Source organism: Salvelinus fontinalis, chromosome 11 (genome assembly GCF_029448725.1).
Source record: "Salvelinus fontinalis isolate EN_2023a chromosome 11, ASM2944872v1, whole genome shotgun sequence".
Classification (NCBI taxonomy): Eukaryota; Metazoa; Chordata; class Actinopteri; order Salmoniformes; family Salmonidae; genus Salvelinus; species Salvelinus fontinalis.
Window position 1 is genome coordinate 45,211,432 of NC_074675.1, and position 27,127 is coordinate 45,238,558.

Here is a 27,127-nt window from a genome sequence, read left to right on the forward strand (position 1 = left end):
TATAGTAACCAAAAAAGTGTTAAACGAATCAAAATATATTTTAGATTCTTCATAGTAGCCACCCTTTGCCTTGATAACAGCTTTGCACACTTTTGGCATTCTCACAACCAGCTTCACCTGCAATGCTTTTCCAAAAGCCTTGAAAGAGTTCCCACATATGTTGAGCACTTGTTGGCTGCTTTTCCTTCACTCTGCGGTCCAACTCATCCCAAACCATCTCAATTGGGTTGATGTCGTGTACTTGTGTAGGCCAGGTCATGTGATGCAGCACCATCACTCTCCTTCTTTGTCAAATAGCCCTTACACAGCCTGTAAGGGCTCTATATTTCCATACTTGTATAAAACATTTCACGATGCAAACAATCACAATATAAATGCTCTAGAATCAAATATTCCAATTCACAAAAGCTACATTAATTACATATTTAGAAATAAGACTATTACAAGGATAACATCTGTGAAGGATCATGTAAGAGACTTCTCTGATTAGTCCACCCACACTGCCATTTCATATCAAATGAAGATGCCTACTGAAAATTTGCAGCAGAGGTAAACTTGCTGTAAATAATTTATCTGACTAAATCGTCATTACATTTCTTATTTAATATATTGATGCCATTAATTTATACACTATCACTGTATGCATGTAATGCATGTAATGAAAAGCTTGATCGATCTTTCAGTAAAGTAAGGATTCCATTGGGAATAGCTTTCATTAAAATGTCATATTCCTTACACAACATAACAAAGTTAGATTTGGCTAATAAGTCATTGTAAGTATAAAGATTACCATTGTAATTTATAAGCTGATTAACCACAAAGACGTTATTGGCAACCAATTGTGAAAAAAAGGTTTTATTTCTATATTTAATATCACTGTTATTGTAAATAAAACATTTGTGTGGAGAGAAGTTGTGCTTGTATAACAAGGACCAGCACATTATAGGTTGTTTATGAAATGTGGCTAATTTAACAGGAAGTTTACCCACAGCATTATGGCATTGGAGTAAAAAATGAAGCCCCACAATATTCTGGAAAATAAAATGTGGTATTATATTTAAAAGACTAAGGTTTTTGAGATACCTTTTAACCCAGTTCCCTTTTGTAGTCTGGTCAAAAAGCGTAAAATCTAAAACTTTAAGACCACCATCACACATCATTTTATTGAATAATAATTGGTCGAGAGTGTTACACATAGATTTACGAATCTCTCTAAAGAAGCTCGAGATAAACCCTCTGCCTTTGACAGGAGAACTCTAACCTGAAGAGAAAAATCTCTTGCCAACTATGATCATTTTTAAAATATATATATTCAATTAAGCGATGTAAATTAATTGCTCTCATTTCGTTACTATTTCGTGTAATTTTGACACCTAAGTAGGTTACTACATCTTTCACATATTCTAGGAGTCATTGCATCTTTAAGTGCGCAAATTTCAAATTTTGCAATATTCAATACCAAATCTTACACTTGAGATTATTGCTCTACTGTATGTGTAGCTAGAACCTGATTTTAATTTCTTAAAAAAGTACTGCTCGTTCACTTTTTGTTTGTCTGCTTTCCACGGAGACGTGCTGCGCGCAACCGTCAGTTTCGAATCGTATGAGAATACTTTTCTCCCCGCGGAAGTGACGGCAAGGCGGCTCGCAGTTCGATTCCGGATTTGCTGTAGACTGCAAGCAGTTTTCATGTTGACGTTTGTTTGTTTTCAATCATAATTTTTCTTCAGATACCACGGAGCAAATACGCGCACGAATTACTGCTTTCAAATTGCAATGGCTGAAAGTTTTTAGTTATTTTTGTCAAGGGTTCAATCAAGGTGGTGGTTAGCCTACCGAGCTAGCTAGCTAACGTTACTAGCTTGTCGGCGAGAAGAGCTGCGTGGTACATTCTGACCGTAGCTAGCCAGATTGGCATTGGATAGCAGTCATCGTGCTAGAGTTACTAGCTACTTCTGTTTTAGCTATTGTTTTTATAACAATTATTCTGCTACACAATGCCAATGCATTCCAATCGATGAGAGTTGTGCAGCAAGCGTGCAGAGGCTCTCACACGTTTGCTTGGTCTAGTTTGGTTGATTTGGAGAGGTTGTAGCGAAAGTATTCCGATTCGACTCTTCGAAGCATAGGCCGAACCAAATTGGTCAACTTTGTTGAGAAGGCTGGCTTGTAGTCCCTTCAATCTCCTGTTCCTGTGTGGGTCCCCGTGTGGTCGCCGACATGCTGAAGACCAGACAGTGTCTACTTGGCATCCGCACTTTCCTAGGTGTAACGTCCAGAGTATGGGGCTTCTTCTTGTACATTCTCAGGAAGCACCTACGCACGGTAAGCATTACCACAGATAGAACAAGGGTTAGTTATAAGACATCTTTGACATTATTATTGAGAAGTAGTTAAACCAACTCACTCCTCGATTCTCACGTTTTTTTTGTTGCTATGTCTGAAGAGAAGAGTGGGTCCAATGATTTATACACTGAACAAAAATAATCCCAACATGTAACAATTTCAAAGATTTTACTGAGTTAGAGTTCATATAAAGAAATCAGTCAATTTAAATAAATGCATTAGGCCATAATCTATGGATTTCACGGCTGGGAATACATGTGAGTCTGTTGGTCACATACCTTTTAAAAAAGTTAGGGGAGTGGATCAGAAAACCAGTCAGTGTCTGGTGTGACCATCATTTGCCTCATGCATCACGACATCTCCTTTGCATAGAGTTCATCAGGCTGTTGATTGTGGAATGTTGTCCCACTCCTCTTCAATGGTTGTGCGAAGTTGCTGGATATTGGCCGGTGCTGGAACACTGTGATACACCTTGATCCAGAGCATCCCAAATATGCTCAATGAGTGACATTTTGGTGAGTATGCAGGCTATGGAAGAACTGGGACATTTTCAACTTCCAGGAATTATGTACATATCCTTGCAGCATGGGGCTGGGCGTTATCGTGCTGAAACATGAGGTGATGGCATGACAATGGGCCTCAGAATCTGGTCACGGTATCTCTGTGCATTGAAGTTGCAATGAATTGATAAAATGCAGTTGTGTTTGTTGTACATAGCTTATGCCTGCCCATACCATAACCCCACTGCCACCATGGGGCACTCGGTTCACAACGTTGACGGCAGCAAAACGCTCGCCCACACAGCACCACACATGCTGTCTGCCATCTGACCGGTACAGTTGAAACCGGGATTAGTCCGTGAAGTGCACATTTCTCCAGCGTGCTAGTTGCCATCCAAGGTGAGCATTTGCCCACTGAAGTCGATTACAACCCCAAACTGCAGTCAGATCAAGACCCTGGTGAGGATGCCGAGCACACAGATGAGCTTCCCTGAGATGGTTTCTGACAGTTTGTGCAAAAATTCTTAGGCTTTACAAACTCACAGTTTCATCAGCTGTTCGGGTGGTTGGTCTCAGACGATCCCGCAGGTGAAGAAGCCGTATATGGAGGTCCTGGGCTGGCGTGGTTACACGTTGTCTGCGGTTGTGAGGCCAGTTGGACGTACTGCCAAATTCTCTAAAACAATGTTGGAGGCTGCTTATGGTAGAGAAATCAACCTTATATTCTCTGGCAACAGCTCTGGTGGACATTCCTGCAGTCAGCATGCCAATTGCACGCTCCCTTAAAACTTGAGACATCTGTGGCATTGTGTTCTGTGACAACTGCACATTTTAGTGGCCTTTTAGTGTCCCCAGCACAAGGTGCGCCTGTGTAATGATCATGCTGTTTAATCAGCTTCTTGATATGCCACACCTGTCAGGTGGATGGATTGTCTTGGCAAAGGAGAAATGTACACTAACAGGGATGTAAACAAATTTGTGCACTACATTTTAGAGAAATAAGCTTTTTGTGCATATGAAACATTTCTGGGATCTTTTATTTCAGCTCATGAAACATGGGACCAACACATTACATGTTGTTTTTTATATTTATATCATGCGTCATTGGATGTGTGAGTCTGAGACAGACACGCAACTCGCATATTCAAATGTCTTGGTTACAGCTGTCATAACCCTGTCACAAACCCAAAACACAATCAACCTAAACTCAGAACCAATCATCTCACCAAGAGCACAAGCCTTATCAGGGCCATAGTCAGAATAGAATTTGGTGGAAATGTGCTTCAGGTGGGGCTGTAGGAACCATTGATATAAACACAGACAGAACCTATGCTATGGACCCAAACTAACCCTTCTGATTCTGACATTTGTTAATTGAATGCCGCCGCTCATATGTTTCTGGGTTGTAGCCCACTACTGTAGTGTTAGGATGACAAAGGATCTTGTTCGACAGAAGTCTTTGATATATGGACTTGACCCAGAAGACTCTGGTCACCTACTGGTTCACTGATGCTCCTAATATAAACTTGACATTTTGAGGTGTTCAATGCTCCACCTGTCCACCAAGTAATGCACAGTTGGGTCGGGTGACACATATTGTGTGTTTATTATATACTGTCTCTAGGCTGTAAACTCAATGCCGCGGTATCAAATTATTTAGTTTCTGACTTAGTTTTGCAGCGAGAGAGGGGGGGTGTTACGTCTAGGTATGGTGTAATATTAGTTCCAGTTTATTTTGCTTCTGGGTTAACAGAGGGTAGTCCACATTAGGGCCAAAGGGTGAGGGATTACTGAGCCACAAAGACTACCCTGCTACTGTTCATTCTCTCACACACACACACACACACACACACACACACACACACACACACACACACACACACACACACACACACACACACACACACACACACACACACATGGTTTAGTCAAGTTCCAGTGTTAACGGCTTGTACTGTATTACCTAACAGTGATACATTGTCACTGACCAGAGAGCCTCAGGGCCTAGTCAGTGGGATGCAGACGCAGTGTTTGGATAGAGATACTCTATGATGTGTGGGGTTGATGTAACACATCATTCTACATGGCGGGAAATAATTTATTCCACAATGTAGCAACCTGTTACTCCCCTGAACGAGCGGTTTAATGTTAATTCTCTGGAGTATGATATTACGGGTGGTTTTCCCACTCCAAATGACCAAGGTGACGACAGGCCTAGGTGTCTGGCTGAAGCAGGTTGCACATTCATACAATAGAGAGCCTGGTATGCTGTAGCCATATAGGCCTAGACCAGGGCTCTCCGACCCTGTTCCTGGAGAGCTACCCTTCCGTAGGTTTTTGCTTCAGCCCCAGATTTAACTAATCTGATTAATCTTATCAACTAGCTAATTACTAGAATCGGGTGCAAACAGGTTATTGTCGTATGATACATTTGACGTAGTCTAAACAAACCATGTGCCGCATTACAACAAAATGAATCACGCTACACATCAGCTACTTTTGTTGGTTTACTACTGGGACCGCACGGCAAAGCAATGCCCAAGTTGCAAAAATCCAACACACTCACGCAGTGCCACACACCACAACCTAGTTCAGCAGATGACTCGCAGCTGTGCGAATTGCCTCCCAATGAAATTGATGGACTTCTGTCAGAACGCATACAGTTCGACGCAACCGGAGTGCACAATGTGTTAGTGAACCTGCAGGACGGTAGCTCCCCAGGAACAAGGTTGCAGAGCCCTGGCCTATGTATAGACACACATTCCCAAAAATGACTTTTTGTTTCGTGCACCCATCACTATTGGATTATGGAGCATAAACACGCATGCTCCTTAATCTTTGTGCTAAACACATCATGAGCTAGTTGCATCATAATCTTCAAGACCGACAACAATACGACATAAATGCATGGTCTTCAGAATGGAGGGCTGGAGAGTGTTTCCTGGGTTAAGGGGGTGGCATACAGACAACACCCCAGGGGGTACAGAAAGTGGGTCTGTGGGTGTCCCCCCCCCCCCCCATGGCTTCCATCGGCTGCTCATGAGCAGGCTATCCCTAGGCCTGGTCAGCCGTGCCAAGCTCCACAGGGCATGAAACGGGCCTGGCAGGGCGGCACTGTCTAATGGTTTCGGACAAAACAAGTTTCTTTTCGGCCCCAGTCAGTCGCCCTGCAGGTCTCCCTTTTCCACTTGGTCCCCTATTCCAGTGACAGCCGCGGACAGCTGGGGGAGCTAAATATAGCCCTTATGGAAAACGGGGGCCTGGGGCCACTGAGTCCGAAAACTGTCAAAGAAGCAAGGAGGGAACCAAGAATGAATGAATGGAGTGAAGAAATGGGTGTGAATTATCTGATGTTCTTTCTCGTCAAATCCTTTCCAACAGGTGTCTCATCTGCACTGACGGGTGTAAGAAAATTCCCAGTAGGCATCCACCATACTACATAGTGCTGACAAGTAAATGAAGCAGGTGTAATCACAACTTTTGAAATGCACACAAGGATAGCAGCATAGGTAGCAGACAATGGAATGACGAGGGCTGTTACTGTAAAGTGGGGTTGGATGCATTACATCATCTTGTAATAGTTATCTATAGCTTGGATTGTTTTGTGTGACATTTTTAGTCCTGTAACACGGCCAAGACCACAGTAACCAAACGTTGTCTTCTGTTCTGTTTTCAATTCTTGAATTTTATGCTCACAGGTGGACTCTGTCGTTGGCTGAGTTGACTGTTTCATCTCATTCAGTCTGTCTTTCTTTCAGGTTATCCAGTACCAGACAGTGCGTTATGACACTTTACCCCTGTCCCCCATCTCCAGAAACAGACTCAGTGAGTATATAGTCCACTTGTCTAAATTTAGTTAAGTCATTGTTCAGTAATGCTTGTAAACCGATCTGCAAATTAAGAGCTCTAACTTTTCCAGTTATTTTTGTTAAAAAAAAAATATAGACGACAAAGCAGTGAGAAAGTATTATCACAAATACAGAACACACACAGACAAAACAATGAAAAAGCAACAGGTACAATCTGTACAAGGAAGCTAGTACAACAGTGATGGGAATCTAATTGTATACATCTTCAAAGACAACCTACTGTATGTGCATGAAACACAGGTGCTCGCTGGGCACTAGGAGGCCCAAATACTACTGTTTAAGAGCTTGTTTCAATAAAGGAAAACGGGGGACCGTGCTTTCACAAATGTGGATTCGTGGTCCTGTAAATCCATTGTTAATTTCAGTTCTTCTTAGGCTGAAGAGTATGAACGCACCCCAGTCTTTTCAAATGGCTTTTCTGTAGGACAGCCCTGCTCTGCTGTTATCCAGTGGTGTAATGGTGCCTGGAGAAGTGGGTATACGCAAATTTAGCTAAAAAAAAATTCAGAAGCGGGGCACCTGGGGGGAAAAAGCCATTGACAGGCTCTGTTTTCCCATAGTTTATACAATTGGATGTTCTAAGTTCACAACAATGCTTAACTCCCATCCGGAGACCATTTTTTTTAGGTCTGGGGAAAACATTTAAAATAACATTTTGGGAGGGTGTAGTTGCCCTTTCATTTAATTGCTCACCTAGCAAGAGACCGTTTTGCTAGCGGTGTTTCTGTACACTGTAGCTAGCCCTACAATTTAGGCTACAGGTGACGGCAGAGTTTGCAAAACAAATGCCCTCCCGATTGATACAAAGACCTACTTTGCAGTCAACATTTAATTGGGAAGGTTTTTTTGGGAAATCCTTTTGAATTTAAATTTGAACTGCCATGATGACTGAATTACGCATCGCAAAGATTCAACTAAGATTTAGGACCAAACTTTTTTAATAACTTTTTTGCATACCCATTGTTGCCTAAATTAGCATTTACTGGTAGATATCATAAATTGAAGCGTCTTTCCTAGCCTTACGGCTACCGATGTCGTTCAATTCTGTGAGCTGCTCAATGAGAACCAGTTGAGAGCTACACGCTCTTGCTGCCTGATATTCTGCTGAAACTAGATGTGTGCTGTGGGCATGTGGATATATTTCACGTGCTTTGCGATTGTGTAGGATACTTTGCATGATGATTTGTGCATGATTTCTCTTTTGCGCTATATAATTGATACGGCGTATATACTTGCACTATACTATTGTGATACACATCAGTGGGGATTAAGTCATGTGTGTGTGTATACGCAATGCCCACTGAAAAAAATATATACCTATACCTGCGTATAGCCTCCCAATACACCACTGAACTTATCACATATATCGGATACCTTCTGTTGAAGTGTGTGTTTTCAAAACAAATATGTGAGCGCATTGGCGCAAACAAACAATTTTGTCACTTGTCACCCATCACTGTTGATGGTATTTTGTCACCCATCACTGTTGATGGTAAAATCATCGCTATTTCTGTTATGTTATTTTATGGTCTTAGAGATTGGACCTAGCAAGGTGTGTGTATTGTAAGCCTTGTCCAAGCCAGAGTGGCCCATAGTGCACAAGCCTCTCCTGTTTCTGTAGCGCCAAGCAGCTTGATGTACAGTATGCCCCCTGGACAGGACACTCGTCTGGGGGGCAAGTCCCTGTGACAATCTTCTTTATGCTGAGTGCCAAGCAGAGCGGCATCGGGTCCCTTTTTTTTCGTCTAGGGTATGACTCGACCGGGGAGGGAACCCCCAATCTCGGGGAGGACAATCTAACCACAAGGCTACTAAGTTGGTGAGGTATATAATTATTGAACCGGTAATAAGCAGGTGTGTGTTTGGTATTCAGATGCAGTGAAGAGGAAGATTCTGGTACTGGATCTAGATGAGACGCTGATCCACTCTCACCACGACGGGGTCCTCAGACCCACAGTGCGACCCGGCACACCACCAGACTTCATCCTCAAGGTAAACGCATGCATGTAGAGAACAAGGGGGGGGTGGCCAAAGCTGGACCCTCTGGTCCAGAGGCAAGCATGCTGCGCGTACACCCATCTGACCCAAGATGATATTACTCCTAGTCTGTTTCCTCTCTCTTGCAGGTAGTCATTGACAAGCACCCTGTCAGATTCTTTGTACATAAAAGGCCGCACGTCGACTTCTTTTTAGAAGTGGTGAGTAAAAGTTAGCAGTTTTTGTCCTTCGTCAACTATGAGTTCTATTTTGTACGTCAGTAGCTAGGTTTCCATCCAATTGGCGACTGATTTTCATGTGAATAGTCTAAAATCCGCATGAAGAAAATATGCACGTTTTCCCACTAGTGGTGTTTCCACCAAATTGACCTGTAGCTGATTTTATATAAAAAATATTCGGTACCTGAAAACTTAATGTTCAATGTGTTTACATCGTGATAGTTTTGTCACAAACTGTTGCATTAAATAGCAAATGTGCCTGCTCTGGTGTTAACATATGGCTCTAGCCAACAACTGGCAGATACCGTGAGGGTAGACTAGTTTACATGATTAAATTATTATGGCTAAATTAGTCATGCATCGATCACCATTTCACCTAGAATCAGACCCTCAATATTTATTGAAAAGGAGCATCAACATTACCATGCACTTTCACCACCCTGGGAAGTTTATCTTAATTTATGTCATATGTAGCCTAATAAACTGCATGGTTTCCAGAGTCGTAGTGGGAGGACCACACAACATGTCATCGCGTGACTTGATATGATGGTTTTATAGTAATTATTATTTGTGTGTCCCTTACTGGAAATATCTCAACAGCACAGAATCACCAATAGGTGCATAAATGTGGATACGACAACACATGTGGATACAGTTTGTAATTCAGTTTGTAAACTCTCCTGGGGAGGGGCATCGAGCAGTTATTTATTCACTTGATTTATACTGGTGGGAATTAATTATTTCTGGGCTCTGTTGGCTTTGTAAAGATGGACTCGGTGTCGGCGGCCTGACGGTAGGAGCTGGTACTCCTGGTTGAGTGGGTGTGTCAGGTTGGTGGCAGTTCGCGGTCTTGCCCTCACCACTCCAAGAACAGCGTTTCCATGTACTTGAGATTAATTTAATTTACAGCTTTATTACTCTTTTGTGTAGTGGGTTTTTATTTGCGATGTACCAGGCTTTGAAACTGATGTCTGAACAAAGGATGTGTAGAATATGGTTGTTATTCTTTTGACCTAATTTATTTAGGGTGCGTTTGTAAATTCACCTTGGCCATCTACTCCGATTTCAGAACACTCTCATTTGAGTATGCCAGAGCGCAGAATAACTGATGAATTTACGAACACGTAATATGAATATGACCGGAGTCAGTGAATGTCGGCAAAAAAAACATCATATTGTTGTCATTGGCACAGTTAGTCGCCAACGCTCTAGTTAACATGAATACAGCCTAACCAGCTCTGCTAGGGCGAGTAAAATGGTCAGGTGAGGGATTCTATTAATTGTGTCTGGAAGTAGCTAGCTAGCTAACTTTAGCCAGTTAGCTTGGGTGCTTGACTGCCGCTGTGAGGTCAGAACGCTCGGATCAACCTTACTCCTCGGCCAGAGCGTCCAGTATGCGCTCTGAATGGTCCGAGAGCGAAACGCTCTGAATTTACGAATGGCCCGAGTGCACTCTCGCACTCCAAAGTACATTTACGAACACCCTTATTCTCCTCATGAAATAGTCATTTTCCATTTTTGTATATCTGTGTGTTTGCATTCCAGGAGAGTTTTGAGTCAATTATAGTTCAACGATATTTGTATTGCTCAACTGAGACTATTTGTTCTGAGTCAATGTGGATGGGCCCGGAATCATCTTTTATAGTTCTAAAGTCATTTCCTTGGGGGGGGGGGGGGGGGGGGGGTTTCACATTAAGAATGTTTTCCTTGCACCATTGGGTGGAGTGTGCTATTTCTGTCCTGTAGTCATCCTCTGACCTCTTAATTAGACCAACGATTGCTGTATCTTCTGCGTACCTTACTGTTGCACATTCTGATGTTATTTGGGTGCGATCATTGGTGTAGAGCAGGGGTGGGGAATTTGGGTGTTGGGGGGCCACAGTGGCTCGTGGGTCTGATAATTGAAAGAAGAAGAAAAAAGCGTTGTCTGCGTCCCTAAAAAGGGGGGCATACAGGCCGCCAGTTGCCCATCGCTGGTGTAGAGGGTGAACAGTACCGGTGAAAGGACACTGCCCTGGGGTGTACCCATATATTGGTGGTTAGTGTGCCCGATGTATTCACATTGAACCTCACTGTTATGACACAACTGGTGAGAATACCGGATCCAGTTGATTAGAGGCGCAAGTCTTTTTTTGTAAAAAAAAATATATATATATATTAAGATGTAATAAGTCGAAGGCAATCGAACAATCGACACTTCTGGTATTTATCTAGGTGCATGTAGATTTTATGGAGAAGGAAGAGCAGTGCGTCTTTATCTCTGTGGCCTGGTTTACATACATACTGGAATGGGTCCAGTAGGCTCTCCGTGCCAGAGAAGGTGTCCCAGGACAATGCTCTCCAAGCATTTGATTATCACCGAGGTCAAGGAGATGAGACGATAGTCATTCAGGGATTTGGGATTATTCACTTTAGGAATGTGCACAATAGTTGCAGTTTTCCAGAAAAAAAGGATTCTGTGTATGTCACTGTTGCCATTTACACTCCCTGATAATCCGCCCGCTTAGACCATCAAAGCCTGTTTTCCGACGATTGAGTTTAGAGAAGACATGGAGGACATCATTTTTCAGCGATGATTATGGGACTGTCATTCGGGAGGGGTAAGTAATTTACAGGAAGCCTGTCCGTTGTTTAAAATCTAGCAAAAAGGTGTTTAAGTTCATTGGCTAGGTTGTTGTCATTTGTTTAAGATATTTCCATGCCTCCATTTGTTATTTTCAAGTGTGTTTTCCATTTTGAGTTTGTAGTCCAACTTGTTATTTTTGATCTGTGTTAATGTCTCTCTGTATGGATTTCATCAGTTGTCCTTCGCACACATTGCTTTTCACTTTTGGTCAATTAACTGTTTTAGTTACTTAGTTATCCAGGGTTTTGCATTTTGGAAAAACGTTTAGTGGTCTTTACTGGAATTACAGAGTTAAAGAGTTAATGCAACAATGTAGTTATGTAGTAAGTAATAGTTCAGTCCCTTAATGTTATTGTTCGTGTCACTGAATTTCTTCCAAATGGTAGTCAAAGCAGCCTTTCAACATGTCCATATTTGTTTCGGACCAATCCTTCACATACCTTTTATACAAGGTTCCTCAGATTACATGTTCTGTTTGTAGCTAGGTGAGAGCAAAATGGAATTACGATCTGAGTCCCCAAGTGGTGCTGTATGCTTTTATAGCCATGCTTTTTACTTCTATAACTGAGATCTAGTGTTTTTCGATTGCAAGTGTGGCAGGTTAATTATTGTTAATAATTTGGGAGGATTTTCTTTTAAGGTACAGCCGTTTTTAAAATCATTGCAGATGAGTTGTTTGGGTGCCTCTGGTGCTACGTTCTCCAATCTCCTGATGAGATCATGGATTATGTCAGCAGCCTTGTCGTAGTTGGCTTTGGTGTGTGTGTATATATACATTTTTGAGCATTAAGGCGTTTCCAGTGCCATTTCTCGTATAATTAATTTTACCAACACAAAGATCCCACCATGTAGAACAAACAAATGATCTGTCGGCATTTAAAAATTGTACCAAACCTTCCTGTTTCCATCACAGCTGTTGTGATTAAATAAAAAAATGTTTTAGTTATACAATATGACTTTAACTCGCATAACTGTGGATGGAAATGTGGTTGTCAACGATGTTTCCCTCTTCTGCTTGACCAGTTCTTTGACTGTAAATGATGGCGTGAGCCTTACATGTATCCCTGGATGTGTGTCACCCCTGTCTCCAGGTCAGCCAGTGGTATGAGCTGGTAGTGTTCACGGCCAGTATGGAGATCTACGGCTCGGCAGTGGCAGACAAGCTGGACAACAACAGGAACATTCTGAAACGCAGATACTACAGACAGGTATCACTGTCCCCTTTTCATATGAACAACTGATTTATGTCCATCCATAGTGACCTAATGTAGTCTCTATGGAGATTGATCGATTCTATCATGTATTTGCAATCTGCTTACATCCAGTATGTATTTCCCCTATGTCTGCAGCATTGTACGTTGGATCTAGGTAGCTATATTAAAGACCTGTCAGTAGTACACGATGACCTGTCTAGTATCGTCATCCTGGACAACTCGCCTGGAGCTTACCGGAGCCATCCAGGTGAGACGACACACACTCAAACACACTCATATGGCGGTCCTGTATGGCTCAGTTGGTAGAGCATGGCGCTTGCAACACCAGGATTGTGGGTTTGATTCCCAGGGCCACCCATACATAAAATGTATGGACGCATGACTAAGTCTCTTTGGATAAAAAGAGCCTGCTAAGTGGCATATACTGTATTCTATGCATATGTATGCTACCGTTCAAAAGTTTGGGGTCACATAGAAATGTCCCTTTGAAAGAAAAGCACACAAAAAAATTGGCCGTTAATATAACATCAAATTGATCAGAAATGTAGTGTAGACATTGTTAATGTTGTACATGACTATTGTAGCTGGAAACGGCAGATGTTTTATGGAATATCTACATAGGCCCATTATCAGCAACCATCACTCCTGTGTTCCAATGGCACATTGTGTTAGCTAATCCAAGTTTATCATTTTAAAAGACTAATTGATAATTAGAAAATTGCAAAAGGGTTATGTTAGCACAGCAGAAAACCGTTGTCCTGATTAAAGAAGCAATAAAACTTGCCTTCTTTAGACTTGAGTATCTGGAGCATCAGCATTTGTGGGTTCGATTACAGGCTCAAAATGGCAAGAAACAAACAACGTTCTTCTGGAACTCGTCAGTCTATTCTTGTTCTGATAAATGAAGGCTATTCCATACGAGAAATTGCCAAGAAACTGAAGATCTCGTACAACGCCGTGTACCACTCCCTTCACAGAATAGCTGTCTCTAACCAGAATAGAAAGGAGTGGGAGACTTAGGTGCACAACTGAGCAAGAGGACAAGTACATTAGAGTGTCTAGTTTGAGAAACAGACGCCTCACAAGTCCTCAACTGGCAGCTTCATTAAATAGTACCCGCGAAACACCAGTCTCAACGTCAACAGTGAAGAGGCGACTCTGGGATGTTGACCTTCTAGACAGAGTTGCAAAGAAAAAGCCATATCTCCGACTGGCCAATAAAAATAAAATATTCAGGTGGGCAAAAGAGCACAGACACTGGACAGTGGAAGATTGGAAAAAAGTGTTATGGACAGACAAATCTAAGTTTGAGGTGTTCGGATCACAAAGAAGAACATTTGTGAGACGCAGAAAAAATGAGAAGGTGCTGGAGGAGTGCTTGACGCCATCTGTCAAGCATGGTGGCGGCAATGTGATGGTCTGGGGGTGCTTTGGTGGTGGTTAAGTGGGAGATTTGTACAGGGTCACTCCATTTTGCAATGCCATACCCTGTGGACGGTGCTTAATTGCAGCCAATTTCCTCCTACATCAGGACAGTGACCCAAAGCACAGCTCCAAACTATGCAATATTATTTAGGGAAGAAGCAGTCAGCTGGTATTCTGTCTATAATGGAGTGGCCAGCACAGTCACTGGATCTCAACCCTATGGAGCTGTTGTGGGAGCAGCTTGACCGTGTGGTACGTAAGAAGTGCCCATCAAGCCAATCCAATTTGTAGGTGCTTCAGGAAGCATGGGGTAAAATATCATCAGTTTACCTCAACAAATTGACAACTAGAATGCCAAAGGTCTGCAAGGCTGTAATTGCTGCAAATGGAGGATTCTTTAACGAAAGCAATTATTATTTCAACTAAATCATTATTTATAACCTTGTCAACATTTGGACTATTTTCTATTCATTTTGCAGCTCATTTCATGTATGTTTTCATGGAAAACAAGGATATTTCAAAAGTGACCCCAAACTTTTGAACATCATTTTAGGTCATATCCTTGTGGGTGAGCTTAGATAATTGTTTTAAACTAAAAAGGTTGTGAAATCAGTTGCTTTCAGCTTGCTGGGTGTGGGTGGAAGGTTGCCAAGCAGCTCTTGCATGTTTTACGCAAACAAACCACGCACACCAATTCAAATGTTGCCTATAGAAAGCGTGATTAGCCTTGACAGGCTTGTGAGAATCAGGGTAAGTTGGCATCTACGAAGGGACAACACCCCGCATCTTAGTAATACAAGGAATGTTTTGTTGATTTTCTAACCGCAGATAATTTTGTCCTACTCGCCTTATTTTTACCTATCAAATATTATGTTTTATAACTCCTACTTTTGTTACTCAGAAGTACTCTCCTTTGTTTCCAAATCTCTGTATTTGCCTTTTAGACAATGCAATACCTATCAAGTCCTGGTTCAGTGACCCTAGTGACACAGCACTCCTTAACCTGCTGCCTATGCTGGATGCACTTAGGTGAGTATTTCAGGTATTCAGACTGATGGATGAGCATCCTGCACTGTAGCAGTGTTTTTTTCATTTACCTGGTAGCATGAGAAATGTATTACCCTGACAACTGTCTTCTCTCCTAGGTTCACCGCTGACGTCCGGTCCGTCCTCAGTCGAAACCTCCACCAGCACCGGCTCTGGTGATTGGCTTATTCTGCAGGGAGGGTTTGGCTGATTAGCCCTCTTTTTAAACCCCTTCCCCTTGCCGGCTCCCATCGCTCCTCCGTTTCCACGCAGTGGACCTCTCCCCTCACCCCTCTCAGAAGGGGACAGAGGAGAGAGGGGTCACAGCATAACATGAAACAAGGGATGAACAGAGCGAGATCTGGAAGGCCAGGTTGTTTTTGCTTCTTTATTTGTGTTTTTTTTCTTCTTTTAAACAAAATGGAATTTCAGCCTTACAGTTCCTGATACTGACTCTGTGTATGTACGCATGGGGCTGCGTTTGTGTACGTTGAGTTGGGCGAATGCTCACATTTGTACGTCTTGCTAAACTTTTGACGTTACAAAAAGAGAAGGAAGAGCAAGGCAACAAACGAGACAAGCTTCCATCTTTTGCTTCTTACCCTGGACTCTGCACAACAAAAACAACAGGCAATGGCCTGTCATTTTACACTCTCTCTACTTGGTACTGGACTTTACTTAAGACGGCCAAGAGCAACCAGACAGGAGAAAATGGAGGATGGTTAGTTTTGGGGGTATAGGCCCTATCAATCAATCAAGGTAATTAGTGTGTCAGGGGTTACCGATGATTGAGTTAAGACTGGTAATTTTACACAATTAAGACTTTCTACATACTTAACAGAGATCTCTGGATGAATTATAAAGCAGTCTGATTTGTTTTATCAAATGACTGACATGATCATGTCTATCTTGAACGTGTTCCCCCAAAAATGCTTGTAGGATACATCAAGATGGAAGGATGGACTAAAGAAGTTATGAAAGAAAAGAATAGTTCAAAAAAAGACTTATTTGGATGGTGGAACCTCACTCTTTTTAAATTTCTCATCTTTCAGTTACCGTGATGTGTATAGTATGACCTGGACATCTCCATTATTGGAAATCTTATGCCTGATACCATTTCAATTTATGAGATTTGCACTTCATTTCTGGATTTTTCTGCTGCTGTTTTGTATTTGAAGCAGAATGATCAGCCACCTAAAAATGTTTTACCTGCTCCCTTGACCGTATTGGTACCATTGTCTGCCACCTCTGTCTTTTCAATGCCATTTGAACAATTTCAATCTTGTCAAGGCTCCAGTCATGACTGCTTCTTTTTGGTTCAGTCCCCAGGTCTGTGTTACTAATAAAACACTTGTCAGTATCGACCACTTTTACTTGGCTCTCCTTTTTAAATTCACTCTCCCTGGAAAATACTTGGAAGTCAAGCCTGGATTATACTTTTGTTTGCTTGTATCTTGACAATAGTATGCCTTTTGTGTGAATATACAGAACTACCTGCACTGGAAAGAGGAACACGTGTTATAAATTGCTCATATTGCAGTTTTATTCTAGATCAGTAATAGTGAAATTCTGCTCAATGAGTTCCACAAATATTACAAGTCTTCTAACACTTGACTGCTCTCATGTGGTAAGATGAATAACTGCATCGCTTGCTCTCGTTCCCCTTAGTCGTGGTCTCCGCTTGACTTGAAGGCTACCTGTTGAAGTAGCAAGGCATGTCTATTCCTATCCAGGCTGGCTGCTGGAGGGCAACCACACTGCTGGTTTCTATGCTTTCCTTCTATTTAGGAACTGACCTAAGAAACCAGTGAGTGAACTCTAGCTGATCCATGACATTAGCTAATCAACTGCTAGAAGAAAATGGAACCAGCAGTGCTGTGGCACCCAGGGCCTGGAATTTGTAGAGTAGGCCGTATTAAGTTCAGATAACTATAAAAACATAAGAAATGGATATACCTTGCTTTTCAACCTGTTATGATCAGACTACTTGTACGGATAATGTGACCATTACCATTTTATAGCAGCAGCTACATCAGCTGACATGACTCCATATGATCACTTCCACTGTTGTGTAACTGCCCACACAAACTACTACATGACACCCACCTTGAAGCTTAAGTGTGAATAGACACTATGGGAACATTGCGAGGAATTTTTACAGCCCCACAATAACTTCTTTCCAGCTATGTCAAAATTAATAATTGATTTCAGGCATTAATTTGACGGCCTTGAATTCGCTTGCTGCCAATGACTGTTCGCCACGGAAACTGCAGTGGATGGGTCATATGACTAGGGCAACTGCCTCATCACAGCCGGTGAGACAAAATAAAGTAGTACTGTTAAAAAAAAAAAATTGGGGGGGGGGCAACAACTATGAAACAAACCCACGGCTAATTTGTTGAAGAATCATTACATTCCTATTAATTTGATGAATATGACTAAATATTAACCCAACCACAAACAGTGTGGTTCTTTGCGGTTAACGTTCATGCTTCCACAATTCATTTTAGCCGTGCGGCGTACAGACCTCCCTTTCGCGTCGTATGTTTTGGTATTCCTCCGCCGCAGTCGCACTAGGAAAGAAACCGAACAAAACAGTAGCCCAACTAGCTAGCGTTGTCGACGAATTACTATTTGAGGAATCCCAGTCGGTAATCTCAGATATACCTACCGACAGCCTGTCATTCGTTTGACAATGAAGTTTCAATACAAAGAGGAGCACCCATTTGAGAAGAGACGGTCTGAGGGCGAGAAAATAAGGAAGAAGTACCCGGACAGGGTGCCCGTAAGTAGATGCCTTCTTTGCTAGATGGCTAACGTTAGCCTACTAGCTACAGTACCCTGGCTGGTTTGGCTTCTCAATATAGGTTACTTTGTAGAAAGTGTTGATATCAGTGAACCCAATTACGACATAACTAACGTTATATAATATCCTCAAGCCATGTCATGTTTGGTTAGGTGCATGTTCACAACGACGCCAAAGAAATAGCTTACTAACGTTGGCTAGTTAGGCAACAACAAACTGCTTCTAAAATGGGCCTAACAAGCCACCCTACCTGACGGTCAAGTTGACGCAGTTTGGTTGAAATACTTAAGTCATAGTTTCTACACTGAATGGGAATTTGTTTTACTACCTATAGTAAGCTGTCAACTTGTGTTATTTCTATTGAGAATGAGACAGATGTGATTTTATTACACACAGCTAACTATAACAATTTAATTGTAGCTATGTTTGTTTAAAGGTCCAATGCAGCCGTTTTTTTTTCTTCTGTAACCCTATCAAATAACGTTATCTGGGTAACAATTGAGTATCTACTGTGATTGTTTTCAATTCAAATGGTCAAATAACTTCGTAGCAAACAAAAATTTTCCTAGGACTGTCTGGTTGGGGAAAGCGTATCTGTTATCAATAATAATAGTGACGCGGCCTGTAATTAGGGGCGTTCCAGCATGTGGACATTTCTGCGTCTTCAGTTAACTTCACATTCCAATCGGGCATCATCTGTACTACGACGGTGGATATTGCTGGTGGATATGGCTTGTAACGCTTCGATCACACCGACAGTATTATTGCGAAAAATAGTATGCAGCAGCATCTGGATATGTATGCAACAAAAAAATCTACATTCAACTTCTGCCACCATTTCTGTCAAGCCGTCAAAGCATACAGTTTGACCCATACGTTCGATAAATCCCGCTGCAAGGCAAACGCAGCGTTTTATTGGAAATGTAGTGTAATTCTGGTGACCCAAAATGCAATAACTCTGTCGGTGTGATCAAAGCATAACGCTTGGAACACACCGACAGCATCATTGTGCAAAATAGTATGCGCCATCATCTGGATATGTATGCAACCGAAGTTTAACATTCGCGTTCTGGTAACATTTCTGTCAAGCCGTCTACGCATACAGTTTGAGGCGTACTTTCGATAAATGCAACTGCCCCCTCAACGCAATGCTGCTAGGCAAACGCAGAGTTTCATTGGAAATTAATGTAAATCTGGTGTTCCAAAATGCAATGACGCTGTCTGTGTGTTCAAAGTGAAAAGAACTGTGGGAAAACAGTGCCAGACAGGCGGGGGCAAACGACACTGTCTACCGGTGTCCTAGCTGTCATTAGCTAGCTACCTATCCTGCTTGCTGTGTACTGGATCCTACCTAGCTAGCATCCAATGTCTTTGCCTGCCAAACACCTGCCCTCACTGTCGTTAACAGACCTGCGGGAAAACCGTTCCTGGCAGGCAAGGGCAAAGTACACTGTCAACCACTGCTAGCTAGCTACAGGTGTTGTCGCCCAGCCTCTTCTGTGGGGTTCAGGGCATACAATTCATAACCCTCCAAATTCGGTGGGTGTTCAATTTGCAGGGCTCTACAGTGTGAGCATTACATTCGCGAATAAAAATTCAAAAGGCAAGTATGAGCACGTTAGTCTGGCACTGTTTTCAAAGTATTTCTGTTTGGGGAAAGCATAACTGCTAATTGCTCAAATAAATACAAATCCTATATCCCACCTTGCCCCTCAACCCTGCCTGGCAGGGGAGCTGTGTTCGATGACTGAAGTGCTGATTCATTTTTGGAGACGCTGCGCACAGGCATAAAAGTTGGTCTAATTTACAAAGTGAGACTGTGCTTGTTTTTCTTGGCAATATACATTGTTTTGTTCACAAGCTCTGTTTTTCCATAGTTAATTTGAGTCTGCTGCTTCAACTGATAGCGAATTGACTCCCTAGTCAGATCACAGATGTGTGACAGGGATGAGTGGCCCCATTACCACGGTAACCTCCGCCCTTGAAGGGGCAGCTGAACATTTAGATTTTTTTTGCAGTATATCACATTACTTCTTACTAATACATGTATTGTATTACAAACATTACAAAGCATGCACATTTGTTTATTGGTGTAATTATGGCAACAACAAAAAAAAATTGGCTAGTAAAAAATCTGAGTGGCTGGTAGATATTTTATTATCTACCAGATTGTGCACCCATGGCCAGCTCTGAAACCAGATTGCATAGTGGAGAAGGTATGGTGGGATTCGAAATGGTCGGTAATTTGTTTGTTGACTTGGCTTTCGAAGACCTTAGAAATGCAGGGTAGGATAGATATAGGTCTGTAGCTGTTAGGGTCAAGAGTGTCCCCCCCTTTGAAGAGGGGGATAACCGCAGCTGCTTTCCAATCTTTGGGAATCTCAGACGACACGAAAGAGAGGTTGAAAAGGCTAGTAATAGGGGTGGCAACAATTTCAGCAGATAGTTTTAGAAAGAAAGGGTCCAGATTATCTAGCCCGGCTGATTTGTAAGGGTCCAGATTTTGCAGCTCTTTCAGAACATCAGCTGACTGTATTTGGGAGAAAGAGAAATGGGGAAGGCTTGGGCGAGTAGCAGAGGGGAGGGCAGTGCTGTTGACCGGGGTAGGGGCAGCCAGGTGCAAAGCATGGCCAGCCGTAGAAAAATGCTTATTGAAATTCTCAATTATAGTGGATTTGTCGGTGGTGACAGTGTTTCCTATCTTCAGTGCAGTTGGAAGCTGGGAGGAGGTGTTCTTATTCTCCATGGACTTTACAGTGTCCCAGAACTTTTTTGAATTTGTGTTGCAGGAAGCAAATTTCTGCTTGAAAAAGCTAGCCTTGGCTTTTCTAACTGCCTGTGTATATTGGTTTCTAGCTTCCCTGAAAAGTTGCATATCACGGGGGCTGTTCAATGCTAATGCAGAACGCCATAGGATGTTTTTCTGTTGGTTAAGGGCAGTCAGGTCAGGAGAGAACCAAGGGCTATATCTGTTCCTGGTTCTAAATTTCTTGAATGGGGCATGCTTATTCAAGATGGTGAGGAAGGCATTTTTAAAAAATGTCCAGGCATCCTCTACTGACGGGATGAGATCAATATCCTTCCAGGATACATCGGCCAGGTCGATCAGAAAGGCCTGCTCGCTGAAGTGTTTCAGGGAGCGTTTGATAGTGATGAGTGGAGGTCGTTTGACCGCTGACCCATTACGGATGCAGGCAATGAGGCAGTGATCGCTGAGATCTTGGTTGAAAACAGCAGAGGTGTATTTGGAGGGCAAGTTGGTTAGGATGATATCTATGAGGGTGCCCGTGTTTACGGAATTGGGGTGGTACCTGGTAGGTTCATTGATAATTTGTGTGACAGACTCGGTGTAGGTTTTATGCACTGAATACAGGCCTTGGATGGAGCACAGGGAATTGTTATTTTTGTGGGAGATTTGGTTCTTCATTCAATCCGCATCGCTGAACTTCATTTTTACAGCATGATTGAAATGTGAAGGCAATGTTCCTGCTTTAGCGGAGAGTGCGTTCCCGGTAAACACTGCATGTGTCGGCTCAATCTGAAATTACTTTTACATTTCTATCGGGGACTCTGTAATGCTTCAGTTTTGCACATTGAATAGATCCCGTGGTTGTATTTCAGCCCCCCCAACTATATCATCCTGTGTTGTGGGTATTTGCTACGAGGGCTGTGTGGAAAACCAACTTGTCCTCTAGACATCAGCAAAATAGACATCTGCACTGTGCGCGACGCAACCACAGGTTAAGATGGCATCACTGGCCTTTTTGATCACATCTTTTTGTTTATCGAGCTTGACCAGAGGAAGAAGCGACGCGACCGGTTTCCCTCTGCCCAATATCTGTCCAATGCGTTCCTATTGGCCTATTTTGGACCTCAGCTTGTCGCCTGCCTTACCGCCTTTGGTACAACAACTCCTGTTGTTAGTGCGTCATTATATGCAGATCTCTGGCTTGACACAGCAGTATAATCCAAATGGAGAAGCATTTAATAATCCCATGTCAGTGTGCCATAATGGTTTCTGAAAATCACCTCGCATGATGGAGTTTCAGTGGGTCTCCTCGAAATGTGAAGCAAACAAGCTTGAATAGCGCAATCGTATGTGACCAAGTTAATTTACCAGAGTGGAAATGTATGTAAGAGATATGAATGTAACAAAGTTAGTTTCTTTTTTTACTCTACATTTTTGGAGGCACAGCCATACACTATTAAGGTCTTTCTAAATGTGTTTTCCCCCTTCTAATTGTAGGTAATTGTGGAAAAAGCCCCCAAAGCAAGGATAGGAGATCTGGACAAGAAGAAATACCTTGTGCCCTCTGACCTCACAGGTAGGTAACCAGTTATTATGGTTATGTGCCATCCATGTACCTCAAGTCTATACCACTCTCTTCAGAACTTTTTAATAGTTAAATTCATTTCTCTCTACTACAGTGGGCCAGTTCTACTTCCTCATCCGAAAACGAATCCACCTGCGGGCCGAGGACGCCCTGTTCTTCTTTGTAAACAACGTCATTCCTCCCACCTCAGCCACCATGGGCCTTCTATACCAGGTATGACTCCTCCCCGCTCCCTTAAAACGCTTTTCTGCTGCTTTTCCCCCCGCACACTGACTCGGTACCTGTACCCCCTGTGTATAGCCTCGTTATTGTTATTTTATTGTGTTATTTTTTACTTGAGTTTATTAAATATTTTCTTAACTCTTCTTGAACTGCACTGTTGGTAAAGTAAGCATTTCACGGTAAGGTCTACACTTGTTGTATTTGGTGCATGTGACAAAGTTTGGATTGGGGATGCCTTTCAGGGAAGCCTCCCCCCTCTGTTTTGTCAACTCATACCAACACCTCTTTATTGCGCTCTCTTTCAGGAGCACCATGAAGAGGACTTTTTCCTCTACATTGCCTACAGTGATGAGAGTGTCTATGGAGACAGCCAAACGGAAGTCTAAACCCCTCCCCCCTTCGTCACCCAAATCTTCTCCCCCAAACCTCCCTTATCTCCATTGAAATGCTATATCCAGCTCAGCAGCCTAGTTCCCCGAGCAAAGACGTCAGATGCACTTTCACTTCCCCTCCTTCCCTCATCCATCCATTTTTACCTCCTTTAATACTTTTCGCACAGTCTGAATTTTATTTGCCTCCAGGTCTCTGAGATGGGGATTTCGGTTGAATGGTCCCGTGGCCAGTTTTCATAGTGCTTTAATCATGCTGAAATGGATAGAGGAGAGATGCCATTTTGAAATGAGTGTTAGAATTAGACCATATTACCAGTCATTATAAAGATACGTGGAAAATAAAATGTAAACTTTGGATGTAGCGTGATAGGTTAAATTCTGCTCCATTTGGCAATGATAAAATGTTATGTTTAACTAATGTATTAGCGCTGGTAAGATACTCTGACGACGTAGTGTATTTGACGTCTGACTGGAGTAGAATAGAATTCCGACTGAACCATCATCTTCCGCCTGTCTACGCTTTCAGTGGTTAAAAAAAATCTATTATTTGGATTGATTACTATGATTCTTTATTATTGTACTTGTAATTTTTAGATGGCTTAATTTCTGAAAAGTATTGTAAAGCTCAGTGCAATTTTACTTTTAAAGTTTTGTTCTACTTTAAAAAAGTTAGAACTCGGTATAGCTGTTACTGGCACTCTCCACTCATGATAAAATGTGATGAAAAGCCAACTTTGTTTCCTGTCTTTTCGTTACTGTCTGTTTTTTCCCTGCATATCTCTACTGTATGTGAACATATGGAAACAGTTTCCGCAACCATAGTCTTGAAAGTGGAGAACACACATTTCTCTAGGCTATTCTCCTGTTCACACCTGAGCTTTCAAAATGGAATCTGTTTGATCACTACACCACAGACTGCACTCACTGTGGAGACATCCAATCCTATCATCACATAGTGTAGGGAAGACGAGACAGAAATTAATATTAATCTTGCTATTGAGTAGTGCTGAGGTAGTTTCCTCACCTTCACTGTCAGATGGGTTTAGTTTGGTATCAGTCTGGGTAGAAGATGGAAAAAGGTTAAGACAACGGAATTCTAAGACCCCATAACGCTTTGCAACAATGGGACCAGCTATGCTAGTTAGCAGCAGCCAATGAACTTGTTTATTTTGTAACGCTGCCGCATTGAATTATTACGTTGTCCAAACCTGCATATTTTCGACCTACATTATACAGTACCAGTCAAAAGTTTGGACACTTACTCATTCAATGGTTTTTTGTTATTTTTACTATTGTCTACATTGTAGAATAATAGTGAATGAAATATGAAATAACACATATGGAATCATGTAACCAAAAGTGTTAAACAAACCAACATATTTTAGATTCAAAGTTGCCGGCCTTTGCCTTGATGACACTTTGCATACTCTTGACATTCTCTCAACCAGCTTCACCTGCAATGCTTTCCAACAGTCTTGAAGGAGTTCCCACAAATGCTGAGCACTTGTTGGCTGCTTTTCCTTCACTCTGCGGTCCAACTCATCCCAACCATCTCAATTGGGTTGAGGCCAGGTCATCTGAAGAAGCACTTAATTATTCTCCTTCTTGGTCAAATATGCCCTTACACAGCCTGGAGGTGTGTTGAGTCATTGTCCTGTTGAAAAACAAATGATAGTCCCACTAAGCGCAAACCAGATGGGATGGCGTATCGCTGCAGAAGGCTGTGGTAGCCATGCTGGTTAAGTGTTGCTTGAATTCTAAATAAATCACCAACAGTGTCACCAGCAAAGCACCCCCACATCATTACACCACCTCCCCAATGCTTCAAGGTGGGAACCACACATTCAGAGAACATTCGTTCACCTATTCTGCGTTTCACAAAGACGGAGCAGTTGGAACCAAAATTCTCAAATTTGGACTCATCAGACCAAAGGACAGATTTCGACCAGTCTAATGTCGATTGCTTGTGTTTCTTGGCCCAAGCAAGTCTTCTTATTGGTGTCCTTTAGTAGTGGTTTCTTTGCATCAATTTGACCACATGAAGGACTGATTGATGCAGTCTCCTCTGAACAGTTGATGTTGAGATGTGTCTGTTACTTGAACACTGAAGAATTTATTTGGGCTACAATTTCTGTGTCTGGTAACTCTAATGAACTTAGCCTCTGCAGCAGAGGTAACTCTGGGTCTTCCTTTCCTGTGGCAGTCCTCATGAGAGAGAGTTTCAGCATAGCGCTTGATGGTTTTTGCGACTGCACTTGAAACGTTCAGTTCTTGAAATTTTCCGGATTGACTGACCTTCATGTCTTAATTATAGACTGTCATTTCTCTTTGCTTATTCGAGCTGTTCTTGCCATAATATGGACTTGGTCTTTTACCAAATAGGGTTATCTTCAGTATACCACCCCTACCTTGTCACAATACAACTGATTGGCTCAAATGGATTAAGAAGGAAAGAAATTCCACAAATGACCTGTTAAGACACCTGTTAATAGAAATGCATTCCAGGTGACTACCACATGAAGCCGGTTGAGAGAATGCCAAGCGTATGCGAAGCTGTCATCAAGGCAAAAGGTGGTTACTTTGAAGAATCTCAAAAATAAAATATATGATTTAACACTTGGTTACTACATTTTTTATTTAACTTTTATTTAACTAGGGCAAGTTAGTTAACACATTCTTATTTACAATGACGGCCTACCGGGGAACAGTGGATTAACTGCCTTGTTTTTTATTTATTTTTTATTTTACCATTATTTTACCAGGTAAGTTGACTGAGAACACGTTCTCATTTGCAGCAACGACCTGGGGAATAGTTACAGGGGAGAGGAGGGGGATGAATGAGCCAATTGGAAGCTGGGGATTATTAGGTGACCATGATGATTTGAGGGCCAGATTGGGAATTTAGCCAGGACACCGGGGTTAACACCCCTACTCTTACGATAAGTGCCATGGGATCTTTAATGACCTCAGAGAAGGGGCAGAATGACAGATTTTTACCTCGTCAGCTCTGGGATACGATTCAGAGCTGACGAGGCCCAACACTACAACCAATAGGCTACCTGCCACCCCTACATGATTCCATATGTGTTATTTCATTGTAGTTTTGATGATTTAACTATTTTTCTACAATGTAGAAAATAAACTCCGCAACAAAAGAAATGTCCCTTTTTCAGGACCCTGTCTTTCAAAGATAATTTGTAAAAATCCAAATATCTTCACGGATATTCATTGTAAAGGGTTTAAACACTGTTTCCCATGCTCAATGAACCATAAACAATTAATGAACATGCACCTGTGGAACGGTCGTTAAGACACTAACAGCTTACAGACGGTAGGCAATTAAGGTCACAGTTATGAAAACTTAGGGCCTCACTAAAGAGGCCTTTCTACTGACTCTGGGAAAACACCAAAAGTAAAATCCCCAGGGTCCCTGCTCGTCTGCATGAATGTGCCTTATGCATGCTGCAAGGAGGCATGAGGACTACAGATGTTGCCAGGGCAATAAATTGCAATGTCCGTACTGTGAGATACCTAAGACATCGCTACAGGATGGACAGCTGATCGTCCTCGCAGTGGCAGAACACGTGTAACAACACCTGCACAGGATCGGTACTTCTGAACATCACACCTGCGGGACAGGTACAGGATGGCAACAACAACTGCCGAGTTACACCAGGAACGCACAATCCCTCCATCAGTGCTCAGTCTGTCCGCAATAGGCTGAGAGAGGCTGGACTGAGGGCTTGTAGGCCTGTTGTAAGGCAGGTCCTCACCAGACATCACCGGCAACAATGTCGCCTATGGGAACAAACCGTCACTGGACCATACACGACTGGCAAAAAGTGCTCTTCTCTGACGAGCCACGGTTTTGTCTCACCAGGGGTGATGGTCGGATTTGCGTTGATCGTCGAAGGAATGAGTGTTACACCGAGGCCTGTACTCTGGAGCGGGATCGATTTGGAGGTGGAGGGTCCATCATGGTCTGGGGCGGTGTGTCACAGCATCGTCGGACTGAGCTTGTCATTGCAGGCAATCTCAACGCTGTGCGTTACAGAGAAGCCATCCTCCTCCCTCATGTGGTACCCTTCCTGACATGACCCTCCATCATGACAATGCCATCAGCCATACTGCTTGTTCTGTGTGTGATTTCC

At 42.4% G+C, this 27,127-nt stretch overlaps 2 protein-coding genes across 2 annotated transcripts; both read left to right on the forward strand.

Annotated features, from left to right (window-relative positions):
- The first annotated feature begins 1,608 nt into the window (after positions 1 to 1,608).
- On the forward strand, positions 1,609 to 16,586 carry LOC129865823 (CTD nuclear envelope phosphatase 1A). The gene is made up of 8 exons (XM_055938845.1): positions 1,609 to 2,325; positions 6,605 to 6,671; positions 8,589 to 8,707; positions 8,842 to 8,913; positions 12,649 to 12,765; positions 12,907 to 13,018; positions 15,141 to 15,225; positions 15,342 to 16,586. The coding sequence occupies exons 1-8, from the start codon at positions 2,221 to 2,223 to the stop codon at positions 15,400 to 15,402; spliced, it is 738 nt and encodes a 245-aa protein (XP_055794820.1). The 5' UTR covers positions 1,609 to 2,220; the 3' UTR covers positions 15,403 to 16,586.
- A 1,006-nt stretch (positions 16,587 to 17,592) lies between these two features.
- LOC129865825 (gamma-aminobutyric acid receptor-associated protein) lies at positions 17,593 to 23,708 on the forward strand. Its single transcript, XM_055938847.1, has 4 exons — positions 17,593 to 18,007; positions 22,275 to 22,353; positions 22,457 to 22,575; positions 22,890 to 23,708. The coding sequence occupies exons 1-4, from the start codon at positions 17,918 to 17,920 to the stop codon at positions 22,968 to 22,970; spliced, it is 369 nt and encodes a 122-aa protein (XP_055794822.1). The 5' UTR covers positions 17,593 to 17,917; the 3' UTR covers positions 22,971 to 23,708.
- Positions 23,709 to 27,127: the final 3,419 nt, after the last annotated feature.

What these genes read in the sequence shown, in the direction of transcription:
- LOC129865823 (XM_055938845.1), top strand. Translation starts at nt 2,221, where the DNA reads ATGCTGAAGACCAGACAGTGTCTACTTGGCATCCGCACTTTCCTAGGT. An exon ending in TCGACTTCTTTTTAGAAGTG is followed by an intron (nt 8,914 to 12,648) that starts GTGAGTAAAAGT and finishes CCCTGTCTCCAG; the next exon opens with GTCAGCCAGTGGTATGAGCT. An exon ending in CCTATGCTGGATGCACTTAG is followed by an intron (nt 15,226 to 15,341) that starts GTGAGTATTTCA and finishes CTTCTCTCCTAG; the next exon opens with GTTCACCGCTGACGTCCGGT.
- LOC129865825 (XM_055938847.1), top strand. Translation starts at nt 17,918, where the DNA reads ATGAAGTTTCAATACAAAGAGGAGCACCCATTTGAGAAGAGACGGTCT. An exon ending in AGTACCCGGACAGGGTGCCC is followed by an intron (nt 18,008 to 22,274) that starts GTAAGTAGATGC and finishes TTCTAATTGTAG; the next exon opens with GTAATTGTGGAAAAAGCCCC. An exon ending in TGTGCCCTCTGACCTCACAG is followed by an intron (nt 22,354 to 22,456) that starts GTAGGTAACCAG and finishes TCTCTACTACAG; the next exon opens with TGGGCCAGTTCTACTTCCTC.